The sequence below is a fragment of the Marmota monax genome, unplaced genomic scaffold (genome assembly GCF_021218885.2).
Source record: "Marmota monax isolate L192 unplaced genomic scaffold, Marmota_monax_Labrador192_F-V1.1 WCK01_AAM20220418_F8-fsc00210, whole genome shotgun sequence".
NCBI lineage: Eukaryota > Metazoa > Chordata > Mammalia > Rodentia > Sciuridae > Marmota > Marmota monax.
This window is the reverse complement of record NW_026695248.1, coordinates 2,906,356-2,920,412: the sequence shown is the minus strand read 5'-3', so window position 1 is coordinate 2,920,412 and position 14,057 is coordinate 2,906,356. Positions and strand designations below refer to the sequence as shown.

Sequence of the window (14,057 nt, the reverse complement as noted above, 5' to 3'; positions counted from 1 at the left end):
GCGGGGCTGGGCGGGGCCGGGGGCGGGGCCGCGCGTGGGCTGCGCCGGGTGCGCGGGGCAAGCTGCTCCCGCTGCGCTCTCAGGACTGCGAGTGCTGGGCACCGGCCGGTCTGCGGTCCCCGCGCGCAGCCGCCGCCGCCGCCTCCTCCCGAGCGCTGGGCCCGGTGCGGCCGGTGGCCGCGGCGATGTGAACCGGGGCTCTCGAGCGCGGCCGGATCGCCGCGATGTGGCTCAAGCCCGAGGAGGTGCTGCTGAAGAACGCCCTGAAGCTCTGGGTCACCCAGAAGAGCAGCTGCTACTTCATCCTACAGCGGCGCCGCGGGCACGGCGAGGGGGGCGGTCGCCTCACCGGTAAGGGGCTCGCTGGGGTGGGCCGGGCCCCAGGCCTCGCTCCCTGCCGGGCCCGCAGCTCCCAGCCCGGGGCTGAGTCGCAGGTGGCGATTTCACGGGAGACACCGGGCCAGAACGGCCCTGCCTCGGGTTTGTTTTCCTTTCTTCTGCATTTCTCGTGCAAGCTCCCGAGGAGGTTGAGCCAGAGGGACTCGCGGGCTGGTGCATTTTCCCGGGTGAGGCAGGTGTCTTTGCCACCTGGCCGGGTGAGCACCTGGAAGTCAGACTAGGTTCCAGGAATTGGAGAAGAAACGCCAACTGGAGCTTGGCTACAGGGCGCGCGGGATGGGGGACGGTGGGGGGATGCCCCCTGGGAGGAGAGGGGACTTCTGTGCTGGGTGCCAGGTGACAGCGGGGCCTCAGGGCAGCCTGGACTTGGCCATCTGGACGTGGCTGAGGCTCCAGGTGTTGTCGCGGCCAGGGACTCAAGGCCAGCCCATGGTGAGGCGCAGCTTGGGAGGTCTGGTGTGTGGGCCTGGGACTGTCTCTTCTTGCCTAGGGGAAACTGAGGCAGTGTGATTCCCAAGCTTATGATCTTAGCAAAAATAAGCATAGGTTCCACCCCTTCAGTGTCTTCTGAGGAATGATAGGAAAAACAAAACAAAACAACAAAAACCAAAACCAGACAAAGAAACCTCAGGCTTGTGAAGTTGATGAAAAACAAGGCTTTTTTTTTTTTTTTTTTTTCCTAAAAGTTATGATCCAAAGCTTTTGGAAATTGAGGCCAGCTTGCATTTGCTAGAATGCCTGTTTAAACAGATCAATGAAGGAAAATTCGGTTGTACTTAGGGGACCTATCTGAAATTTTCCAGTTGCAAAATCTGAATAATAGTGACCTTTTGTCACAGCTCTCCTACGGAGAAAAGCAAAGTTGGAAAAGTCAAAGGAACAGGATTGGGTCCCCAGGTTAACTGTTCATGACTCTTGGGCCAGTCTGGGGAAGGCTTTATCCAGGTCTTGTCAAGTAGGGGAAATGGACCAACATGGCAAAACCAAAAGTTCAAGGGGAGTTACCTCTGGTAATTTAAGCTCAGAGAAAGCTGGCAGCTTGTTTTGTTAGAGGAAGGAGACTTGACAGAGACCCCAGGAGTGGGTAGGAGTTGGCAGGATTCTAGGTGGAAGGGGCAGTGGAGGGTTCTGGATGGAAGTGGGGTGAGGCAGTGGGGGATCAGTGGTCCTGGTGGGTAGCAGATGCAGTAGGGCAGGAAGCCATAGGGGCCTGGGAGGGCCTCTGAGCTGCACAGTGGTGCCTAGTACCCTGGCCCTTGGGAAATGGAGCGTGGTGGAGCTTTGCAGGGCCCAGCAGAGGCAAAGAGGCTGGAGAGGGGTTTGTGCCCTGTTCACTGATGGTAGTGTATCTTAATTTATGGTGCCTTAAGTAGGGTACCTGGTTTACAGTAGTCAAGGGTGAGTATAGGGCTTGTAGATTTTCTAAGTAGGAAGCACAGGACGATTGTCCTACACATGCTGGGATTCTGTGTGCTGCTTTAAGAAAGATCTATGAGGGCTGATGAATGAAGGCCTGTCGCCACAAGGTTATCCACATCAGGCAGGCTCTAGATGTGGAGAGCAAAGCTGCTCGTACAGTACCTGGTTGTGCTTTGCTTCAGGCCCTCTTGTTTCTGACTCTGGTGTCCAGGGTCTACCTGTAATGAATTCTGTCTGATATGGACCCCTTGTCCTTGCATTGTCTAACCAGGCAGGTCTCATGTTGTAATAGCCAGGCTTTGGTCTTTTTTGGTTTGAACTTGAACTTGCTGTGAATGTACAGAACATTCTTAAAGGCAACAGTAACTACAACGAGAGAGAGAGAGAGAGAGAGAGAGAGAGAGAGAGAGAGAAGAAGAAGAAGAAGAAGAAGAAGAAGAAGAAGAAGAAGAGGAGGAAGAAGACAACGACAATTTGCTTTATTTTTTAGAGACCCAGAACCTCCTGTTGATTGTGCAAGGATGACATTTCCTATGTAGCCTGATATTGACCTTTGAGCATTTAGCCCTGAGGCAAGTGGCTTGGCTGTGCCAGATGAGCCACCCAGACCTACAGTATCACCATTGTGCTAGTCTTCCTGGGGCCACTTATGGATGCTGTAAAGTCAAGACTGATTGGCCACAGGGCAGCTTCATGTTGGTGGTTTTAGGAAAATGTGGAAATCCAATGTGACAGACTTGGCAACTTAAGAGTTTAAAACTTGGATTTAGTTTATGAAAATAGTGGGAACTGAAGCGAAAACATTGTGACTGATTAGTTTTTGGTTTTGTTTTATTTTTTTCATTGCTGGGGATTGAACATAGCATCTCCAGCAAGCAAGGCAAGCACTCCACCACTGAACTACATTCCCAGTCCTTTTTTATTTTTTGCTGTAAAGTCTCCCTAAATTGTCTGGGTTCTTTGAAGTTGTGATCCTCCTGCCTCATGCTCCTGAGTAGTTAGGATCGTAAGTGTGTGCCTCCATGCTGGGTTACTGTTCTTTGGAGGCGAGCAAATGGAGGGGGCAAAGAAGGGTTGGAAATAAAATGTGAGGGTGCAGTAATCAAAAAGTATATTTTTATTGAAGTGCTAAATTTGCTATCAGGTAGAAGTTTAAACATAAGATCTGGAGTCTACTGTGATATGAATTACCCAACTTCAGAAATATAAGTTTTTGTTTCATTGAGGATTATCACTTGCCGATCTACTTACACACACACACACACACACACACACTCACTATACACCTCTCAGTTTTATTTTTCTCCATAACTTTTTTACTTTCTAACATGTAATATACTTACATATTTTCTCCATAGTTTTTCCAAACTTAATTACCTATTTCTGAGGGCAGGTATTTTATCTATGATTATGCCTAGCATATAACATATGCTGAGTCAACATTTTTCAGGGCTTTTTTTTCTTGTGTGTGTGTGTGTGTGTGTGTGTTTGCTTCTAGGTTGAACCCAATTTTACCCCCCCCCTTTAAAAATTTTAGACAGGGTTTTGTTAAGTTGCTTAGGGCATTGCTAAAGTTGGGGAAGCTGGCTTTGAACTTATGATCTTACTGTCTCATCCTCTTAAATTGCTGGGATTACAGGCATGTGCCAGCACATTTTTATAGGTGCATTATAATTATATATACTAGTGGAATTTGTTGTTACATATTACTACATGCACACAGTATACCAATATAAGTTGATCCATATCGTTCCCCAGTATTTCCCCTTTCAGTGAACACTTGTAGGATGAAGAGATGGATGAATGCATATATAAATGATAGATCCCTCCCACTTTTTTCTTAAAGTTGGATGGGTGCAGAGGCCCAGCTTTTCCAACTGAGGCTGAGCTGATGGAATGGAACAGGAATATCCCCTGTCTCCTCTCTGCTTCCTGTTTACCTGGCAGTCTGACCACTTGGGAAGTGGGAGGGGTGGGGGGTGGGAAACAGAGTCCTTCTCCTCCTCCATCTCTCTCTCTCTCTCTCTCTCTCTTTTTCCCTTGTAGCTCCTGCTTTTGAGGGTGGGGGGAGTATTGTGGGCACTATGGCACTGACTTCTCAGGTGGCCAGGCACAGACAGGCTAACCTTGCCGTCTCTTGGAACCTCTTTCTTTTTCTTTAATTTTTAAAATTTTAATTTTTGGTGCATTGTAGTTATAACCAATAGTAGGGTTCATTTTGACATATTCATAGATGCATAGAACATAGTTTTCTGCATTTCAATCCCCAATACAGTCCTGTTCCCTACCCTTCCTCCATACTATTGGTCTTTTAATTTTTTATATTTATTTATTTATTTGTGGTGCTGGGGATTGAACTCAGGGACTTGTGTGGCTTGAACTCAGGGACTTGTGCACGTGAGGCAAGAACTTTACTAACTGAGCTATATCCCTTGAATTTATTCTTAATTGGTCCATTATAGTCATATATAAAACTGGAATGCCTTGTGATATATTCACACACGTACATAGTGTAATTTGGTCTATGTTATTTCCCAGTTCTTCCCCCTTTTCCTCCCCACCTCCTCATGCTTGGTCCTCTGCTTCTGCTTTACAGCTCTTCCTTGTATTCTTGGGAGATCCCCTTTTTAATTCCTTATTTTGGGGGTGGGGGTGTTGGGGAGGGCAGGAGGAAGACCTGACTGGAAAATGCAGTCTGGGGCTCTGGGCAGTACTGAGGCTGCCACCTCGCCCTCAGGTTGGAGTGTGGTGTGTTCAGTATTATGAGGTGTTTCCAGAGTTCTGCAGACAGAAGCAATTTTGCCCCACAGGTAAGGAAGTACAGTTATCCAGTGTTCACAGTCTCCAGCCCGTGGGAATATTTCTTATAAATGTTCGGTCTGCTCGGAGAGAACAAAGAGAGGGAGAAGTTAGTGTGGGGAGACAGTGGACAGAAAGAACACCCAGGCCACAGCTGTCCCTCCCCCACAGCTCTCTGAAGCCCTTCAAGATGGGATAAGTGTAACTCTAAAGACCAAATATCATTGCTCAGATGTGCCCTTCTGAAGGATTTTATTTTTCAGTGTCCGATTACGTGTATGCCTGATGCCTGTATAACCTTGCAACTCTTTGCCCTAAGAGAATGGCCATTGTGAAGTTATAACATGAATCAACTATTGATGTTTGCAGAAAGCGTACCTTCAACCCCTGTTCTCATCATTGCATTTGAACCAGTGATGGGCTAAACGATTCCCTAAACAATTAGGGTTAAGGGAGGAAGATGGTGTAGTGGAAAATTGTGGGTAATGCTGGCTTTGAGTCAAGGTGAGTCTGTTGGTTACAAATCTGGATTGAGAGGCCCGGGGCTCGTTTACTCAGTTCTTGGCGCCTTAGTTAATGACTCGGCCTTAAGATGGGGCGATGCTGACAGTTTCTCTGGAGGGTTAGAAACTGTTCCCCATTAGGCTTTGCCATTTTTTTCTTTCCACTAGGAGTGCATGAAGCTTCCAATTAAAGTAAAGGTTAGAATTAAACAATAAACATTGAGAGCATAACTTGTACTTGACATCTGGTTGGTTTGTAAAAAGAAAAACGAAGTAATATTTAACAAAAGTGAATGACATGAGGGCTTTTGGGAATAAAGATGTAAAGAAGTTTGTTGTAGTGAGGGACACAAGAAATAATCATTTATCTAATAGAAAGTGCTGTATTTCTTAAGTATAATTAAAAGATTAAATATTTAAAAGCACGTTGGGTTAAGTATTGCCCAATGGCCAACTAACGGGCATTTTGCAAGATTTGGGTACTGGGCTTCTTTGACCATATAAATAGAGAACTTCACCTGGCGTTTGTTCATGCGTTGATTATATAGCCCATGCTGTGCCTAACGTGAATTGTCTTTTGCCTTTGGAGTCAGGTCCCCAAAACTAGGGGCTTCCTGTGAGCTCCCAAGCCTGCTCAGGATGACTCACTCTGTCAGAAGGCTGGAAACTGGTGGAGCCCAGCATGCAGCTAACAAAACTAACAGGGGTTCTAACCTCCAACAGGACTGGAGTCCTGCTCAGGTAGCTGAATTTGTTGGTGCCTTTTATTTCAACCAGTCTTTGGCTCAGCACCACAGCCGGGGGCCTTGTGCAGGAGTTCCAGGTGTTGGCTCTAAAGTTTTCCATGCTTTGGTCTTGTTTCCTCAAAGCACCATAAGGAAGAAATCGCAAATAAAGGAAGTAGTTTGAATTTAGATGCACAAAACTGAAGAATGCAATGGGTAAAATAAGTGATACATCTTTAAGGACTGATAAACCTTTAATAAACACTTTGAGGTTTCCAAGAATTGTAGTTAATGAGAGCGTAATAGAGGCCCCGTATCTGTAATTAGATAATCAAAGGAGGCATACACTGTGTCACTCCAGGACGTCATAAGCGGTACAGATTGTGTACCTCTTATGTGGGTAGCAAGGCTAGTTCTTTCAGTCTGATTGGGACTCCTTGAGAAGAGTGGAAACCCTGGGTTAACCCTTTGTGGTATCTTTTCAAGTATTTATTTCCTAGCAGCAAAGGAGCAAGGGTGTTATGATTGTGACTCCACATACTGGTGGCATTGGGTGAATTAGGAATTCGTTGAAAATGATTGTAGTAAACCTGACAGTATTCCAGCAGATTTTCCCTGGTTTTGAAAAAACTCTTGTCGGTTGTGTTAAAAAGCAGCCATGAACATATTGTCATGCTCCTGGAGTTGCAGGAGCTCAACCTGCCTGGGTCTCAGGCTGCTTCTCCTCCACCTTCTGCTCTTAGGTATGGACCCTCCAGTGGCAGGCAGTTTTTTCTGCTGGGAATTTCACCAGCTGTCCCCTCAGCGTCGATGTCCTTGTCTCCCTGGCTGCCCAGCAACTTCTCTTTACCCTTGGATCTCAGCCTGAGCTCCACTTCCTGGAAACCTGCCCCTTCCCTTGCTCTAAAGCCTGGTCACCTGATCCTCTTTCCACTTTGTTTTATAGCACCTGCCACTCTTTGTCTGGTGGCAGCTTTTGGTAGCTTTATCTGATTAGAGATAACCAGAGCAGGAGTTCTAGGAGAGAGGTCCCAGGTCTTTGTCCTTTCTGCTCTGCCTCCAGCACCAGAATAATGGTTCTTGATAAATATTTGTTGAACACACAGGTATCTAAGTGGAATGGAGAGACGGGAGCCTGTGCAGTCGAGATGTTGGACCTCAGCCTGGAAATGGAATCATGCAGAACACAGGAAGAAGTAACACAGGCTGTTCTTCACTTTCTCAGGCTAGCGCTATAAGGACCAGCGGTAGCTTCTTGGCTGATCCAGCCCAGCTGTTAGAAATACTCGTCTTCGGTACCCTTCCTGTCAACGATTCCATCAGAGCCAGAATCATCCCCCCTGTACATCAGCAGCCAATTAACAGCTTTGCCAATTTGAGTCATTTGTATCCCTGAGCATTTGGTGGGTCATTTGTTCTGCTGGATTTTATTATTATTTTTTTCCTGCCTCCTTCTTTCTACTTAAAAAAAAAAAAAAAAAAAAAGGTGTGTGTGGGGGGGAGTCAACAAAAGAATACACAGTCCCCTAATAAGATTTCCTTATGACAGGTATGGCATTTTGTGGCTGGTTTCTAATATGAAATCTTCCATGTGCATAAGAGTATGTGCTATGAATGTAAAGCATAAATAACAGAATGAACACGATATGCCCGCCACCTGTTACCAAAAACACAAAACAAAACAGAATTCTCCATGCCTGAGAGACCCCTTCTGTTTCTCTGATCATGTTTCCCATCCCTGCCTTATGGGAACCATGCTCCTGAATTATACTGCCTTGTTGTTTTTTTTTTTTTTTTTGGAAATGGGGATTGAACTCAGGGGCCCTTGGCCATCCCCCGCCCTATTTTGTATGTTATTAGAGACAGGGTCTCACTGAGTTGCTTACCGCCTCGGTTTGTTGAGGCTGACTTTGAACTCACGATCCTCCTGTCTCAGCCTCCTGAGCTGCTGGGATTCCAGTGTGGCCGCCTTGCTTTTCTTCATGTTTTAACATACTTGTAGGTATCCCGACTTGATACATGGGTTAGTTTTGTGATCTTGTAACTTTATATAAGGGGGCTCATACTTCATACTTCCTGTGCTTTCCGGTAGCTTGGTGAGCCTCCCCCCTCTGATGTGGCACCATGGCGACACATGAAGCTGTGGTTCACTCATTTCCATCACTGCGCAGTCCACTGACTGAATATTCTGTGATGTAATCATTCATCCCCCTGTCAGGGGGTGTTTGGGTTCTAGTTGTTATTGTCTTTGCTCTTACACATGATGGTGCTGTGAACATCCAGGTAGTATTCAGACTTGTAAAGGTTTCTCTAGAGAATACGTCTATGGGTGACCTCACTGGGGGTGTGTCAGTCAAGAAGGGCTGGAAACACCCCAACACAGGGACTTCCTTCCTGCTGTGCATCCCGTAAGGTCAGCACGAGTCTCCTCGTATGTTTGGCTCTCAAAGATGGGCCAGTAAAAGCTTCACTTCCAGAGCTTCCAGGGAAAGGCAACTTGGTGAATCTAGCTGCTACACTTCCCCCTGAAGCAACATACCCCTTCTGCTTAACAAAAGTTCCGCTGGCCACAGCAGGTCACATGGCCACCTGTAACCTCAGAGACCTGAGGACACACCATTCTGCCATATGCCTGGAGGGAGGAAGAACTGGAGCATTGGCCAGCAGTCCCAAGACTGGGCGGGAGGGTTCTGAATTTTCAGACCTTTCAAGATAATTCTAAATGGTTTTCCCAAGTGCTTGTGTAAATTTACATTTCTGGAAGCAGGGCATCAAAACTTCCCACAGTGTAGATCCTTGCCTGATATTACTGCCAGAGATGCTTTTTGTTTATGCCAATATACAATATTAGAATAGTATCTCAGAACCCCTGGAATAATATTTCTCTTTTAATAGAAATGTAAAACTGTGTGTGTGTGTGTGTAGCAAATATGTTTTTCCTTCTGAGAAGTATCTGTCTTTTGCTTGTGTTTCCTATTGAGTTGGCTCTCATTTTATTTTAAGGAGGTGTGTGTGTGTGTGTGTGTGTGTGTGTGTGTGTTCATTCTGAATTCTTCGATTAAATGTATTTTGTCATGGGTCTTTGGAAGAACCAACACTTTTAATTTTTGATTTTCATGCAGTCTGTCATATCAATGATTTTCCTTAGGAGTTTGTGTTTTTTGTTATTTGTTTGAGAAGGTGCTTTCCAGGGTGATGGTGTGTGATCAGAGCCAACAATCCTATAGCAAAAGATGGGTGGATAAGAGAAAAAAATAGTAAGTTTATTTAATTAAAGTTTTACATGATGTAGGAGCATTCAGAAATGAAACCCCAAAGACCTAGGGAAAGATATTTTGTGCGTAGGTTTCATGAAACGTGGAGAGGTGTGTGGAGATGCAGGTGGGGATGCCCCCAGCCTCTCTGCACAGTGTTCTTTCTGGGTTACGGGGCAGAGCTCCTCTGGAATGAATTCCTAAGGGGGAAGGGAGAGAGTGATCTTTTGAAAGTTTATAGCTTGCTTTGAGGGAGAGGGGCTTAATGTCTGTGATTTGCCTTGGGAAGAGGAATCCTGGTTTGCATGACTCTCTTTGGAGAAAAAAACAGGCAGGAGACAGGAGAATGGGAGAAGGTCAGGAAGACCTTGTTTGCTGAGTTCTCTCAGGTCTTCTTTATTTCAAAGTGCTCAGCATGCCAAAGTGTCCTGTTTGGGGTCATTGTGCTCTGAGCCCCTCCATGGTGCAGGGAGATCCTGAGATGACAGTAGAAGTCCCACTCTGGTCCTTCCTCTAAGTCCAGATTGGAGGAGGGCAAATGACGGCAGGAAAACTTCTGGAAGACAAGGTATACAGCCATGCAGTATTTTTGCGTGCATCAAAAGAAGATCTGCACCCGGGGAGACCATGCTACACAGAAGGCTCAATAGCCAGAGAGCCTGTGGAGTTGTGAACTCCAGGAAAACGAAAAGTTGCACAGGACAGAAAAACTTTTGCAGTTTTGCTAGAAACCTCAGCTTGCTAATTTTTTTTAATTTAATTTTTTTTTTGCCCTTTGTTTTTGGACCTGGGGATTGAACCTAGGGCTTTAGCAAATGCGAGGCAAATGCTTTGCCATTGGGCTGCATCCCAGCCTGAGCTGTCTAATGTTCATGTGGTTGTAATGATGTAAGGATTGACAGGCAATGTAGCAAAAACTTACTGCACCATTGGGGCATGAGGGGAGGGTGGCAGTGGTGGTCAACCAAAGGGAGCCACCTCCACTTCTGAAAGCTGACCGTTAAAGCCTACATGAAAAATTAAAGTGGGGCTGGGGCTCAGGGGCAGGGCACTTATCTAGCATGCATGGGGCGCTGAGTTTGATCCTCAGCACCACATAAAAGTAAATAAAAAAAATGAAGGTATTGGTCTACTACAACTAAAAAAAAATTAAAAAAAGAATAAAAAGAACTGTGTGTCAGCTTTGTCCTCTCTGTGAGCTATATTTAGCCTTGGGAATGTCTAGCATGTGTGGGGTGTGTCCTTTCACACAGACTTAAAACTATCTTAGAAGGTCATCTGAACTACTCAGGTGCTTTTATTTGAGATTCAATGGTATCTTGGATTTTTTTTCTCAAGAGGAAATTGGTTTGGAATGATAAGTTCATGATCTTTGTCTCATCCCATCTCAGATGTGATTGTGTCACTGTAACCCACTCCCCCCCCCCAGATCTAAGTTTCTTAACCTATAAAACAACAGCAACAAATCCTATAAAAAGAACCCAGACTGTTTTGGTTTTGTGGAAGATTTGATGCTTCAAACTGTTTTATTTTCCAACGATGTCAGGGAAATTGATTCAATTATTTATAATTAAGAAAAATTCCCAAAGAGCATTTTATTTCACAGTGCTAAGGCCTGTACTCTGACCACATTCATGGTCTGGAGAGAGAGAGATGGGACAATGGCACCAACTGTGATATTAAATTATGAATACTGAAGCTTTTGATTCTTAGAAACTACCAGGTTGGTGAACATTGCCAGGAGTGTGGTGCTCTCCAGCTGCATAGTGAGTCCAGGGGACACGAGACAATAACAGTAACTAATTTAGACTGAGCACCAGGAAGTGTGCCTCTGAGGACCTGTGAGCTCAGCTGAAGCTTGTAGAATGATGTTACCTGGGTGAAAGTTGAGGAAAGAACCTTTGAGTAGAGGAAATGACCTGTGCAAAGGCCCTGAGGCCACTGAGAGTCTGTTTTGGACAGGTTGATTTTGAGATGCCTGGGAGTTGTCTAGTCAGCCCTGTAGCAGAGGAAACTGCAGTGGGGACCAAGGAGGGGCCAGTGGACAAAGGTAAACAGCAGAACATATTTTCCTTGAAGCCAAGAGAAAGTATATACAGGAAGGAGGGAGGGGTCCACTCTGTATTACCGTATGGAAAAGGCTGGTCAGACCCTGGAGGCCTCAGTGAAAGCAGTTGGGGTGCAGGGAGATGTCATGTAGGAACAGGCTGAAGACCAATGGGTGGGGAGGAAGTAGGGATGGCACGTGAGGATGGCCCTTGGGACATGTGCTGGACTTGGTGGAGAGCTGCTGGGCCTTGAGACGGGCCAGGGCTGGGACTGGAGAGTCAAGGGGGTGTTAAGGGGTCCAGGTGAGGGGACTCTGGGAGTCATTTCCCAAGGAATTTTGTTTTAGAAAGAGGTTAAGTAGTCTGAACTGAAAAGAAAGACATGCCCCAAGGAATCTGTCAGTGACTTCTGATGACATGATAAGAAACACATATTTGGTTTCTGCCCCTAGTTCCTGGCACTCTAGAATTTATGATTTCCGGAGTGACAGGGGTGTTAGGAACATCTTTTGTTCTGATATTTGGCCTTTGAATCCAGTCCTGACACAGAGCACCCTTAGAATTTCCTGGTGATAGGAGTGTCTTTTCTTGCAATGAGGCGACCCTCCATGGGCTCCTGGGTGGTGGCCAACACCTGAAAGATGAGCCACAGTTGGAAGCCTGGAGCTTTCTGCCCCACCCCCATCCTCTGAGGAGGAGAAAGGGGCCTTAAATTGAGAATAAATGATCATGCCTACATGATGAAGCCCCCATAGTAATCCCTAAATTATGGATTCTAGAAACTTCCAGGTTGGTGAACATTGCCAGGAGGGTGGTGTTGTTCAGCTGCATAGGGACAGAAGCTTGTGAGCTCAGGACCTTTCTAGTCCCCACCCTATGTGCTTTATTTGATTCTTCACCTATGTTCTTTAAAATGAACTGGTGAGCAGTAGTGCATCCCTGTAATATCAGCTACTTGGGAGGCTGAGGCAGGAGGATCATAAGTGTGAGGCTGGCCTCAGCAACTTAGCAAGATCCTGTCTCAAAATACAAAATAAAAAGGGCTGGGGATGTAGTCCAGTGGTAGAGGACTCCTGGGTTCAATCCCCAGTGCCTCAAACAAACATAATAACAAAAATACCCCACATATAGATAAAAGCAAAACAAACTGGTAAACATAAGTGTCTGCCTGAGTTCTGTGAGTTATTTCTATAACTATTGGGCATGAGGAGGGTGTCATGGGAATCCCTAACTTACAGATAGCTGGTTAGAAGTACAGGTGGCAACCTGGGTCTTGTGATTGCAGTGGAGCAGTCTTGTGGGCCTGTGCCCTTTTCCCCAGGGTCTGCACCATTTCCAGGTAGCCAGTGTTCTGATTGACTTTTAGGACACCCAGTATGTGTGTGCAGCTTTGGAGAATCATTTGGTGTGGGAGGAAGCAACACACATTGGGTGTTGGAAATGTGGTGAGTCGCAGAGCAAAACTGTTTTCTCATCATCAAAAACTTTAATTTAGTGGAGCTCAAGGATGTTGGCTTAGAACTGCCCAATGATTGTTTGAGAAGAAAATGGCACTTTAAAGATTGAGTAAGGTCAGCCGGGAAGTGTAGCTTAGTGAGAGATTACGTGTGGCTCTGGGTTCAATGTCAGCACCATAAAAGGAAAAAAAAAAAAAAATGAAAATCTGGGTTATTTTACTTGGCTGGCATTTAGTGTCACCTGTCACCTGTGTGAGCAGGCCCCTTGTCCCGTAGCGTTTTGGTAGATGCTAGTAGGAATCTTCATGGAGTGTTTTGCTTGGACTTTGTTTCATACACATACATAGTTTTGTGTTATGAATAATAATCAAGATTCAAAAAATATAATTTACTTCTAGAGGGAAAATAGGTTAAATATCATTTCTGTGGATTACGTAGGTTGGTCAGGAGGTGTGGCTCTGAACTATTGAATCCATTTACCAGGGTTTTCACTTTTTATTAGGGGCACTGGGACTTGAACCCCGGGCCTCTTGCATGCTTTTGCATGTGCCCTACCACTGAACTCTGCCCCCACCCCTAATGTGGCTCTAATGAAGTCTGCAGCCCATTGGTTGGGCTATAGGGAAGTTATAATGAAGGACAAGCCCGGTGTGGTGGCACACGTCTACAATCCCAGCAGCTCTGGAGGCTGAGGCAGAAGGATTGCAAGTTCAAAGCCAGCCTCTGCAATTTAGCAAGGCCCTAAGCAACTTAGCTGGACCCTGTATCAAAATTAAAAAATAAAAAGGGCTGGGGATGTGGTTCAGTGGTGAAGGACCCCTGGGTTCAATCTCTCTTACAAAAGAAAACAACAACAAAAAGTGTGTGCATTCTTAAAATGGGATTTTCCTGGTGAGAAACAGTTTGGAAGGATCTTCTGGACTTTGTCCTCTATGGTATTTGCATAGTAGAAATGTTTTTAAAAGGCATAAACAGCCTTAGCTCAACCACAGAGAGATTTAGTTTTTTCCGCTGCCCTGAGAGTAAAGAAAGCTAAGGTGGGTTTGGGGTTCCTGTTACATTGCTGGCTTGATGCTATAATTAAAAGTAAATGGAGACTCAAAAGCATTAAGCCAGTCAAGCTGTGTTCTAGGCCCCATGGCTGTTTTCCATAAATGCGTCAGATCAGGTCGTTGGTTGGTCTTAGAACTTGCTCTGGCTGCAGGCACTGCCTGGTTTGCTAACTTTTTTGTTTTGTGTTTAGTCAAGTAAACTCTAGTAAATTAAATTCTTCTAGGAATTTTAACAATTTTGATGTAGATTAGTTGGTCTAGGAATTTTCCTTTTAATGGTTTTGGAGCAGTTGGTAGGCCATGAAGCAGAGAGCCAACGACCCTCTCCTTTCTCTCGGGGAACCAGCCATAGTTGCCCACAGAGCATGCTGTGTTTGGGGTCTGCTTGCTGCACCTGGGGA

General features: G+C 45.6%; 1 protein-coding gene across 3 annotated transcripts in view; it reads left to right on the top strand.

Annotated features, from left to right (window-relative positions):
- Positions 1-78: 78 nt before the first annotated feature.
- The window catches only part of Tbc1d8 (TBC1 domain family member 8), a 112,844-nt gene continuing 98,865 nt past the window's right edge, over positions 79-14,057 (top strand). Inside the window, exon 1 of one of the 3 annotated variants that reach the window (XM_058578314.1) lies at positions 79-351. In XM_058578314.1, the coding sequence (XP_058434297.1) occupies positions 225-351 (127 nt within the window). In that variant the 5' untranslated portion in view covers positions 79-224. The remainder of the gene's footprint in view (positions 352-14,057) is intronic. The other 2 variants (XM_046440301.2, XM_046440302.2) reach the window with 2 other exon arrangements.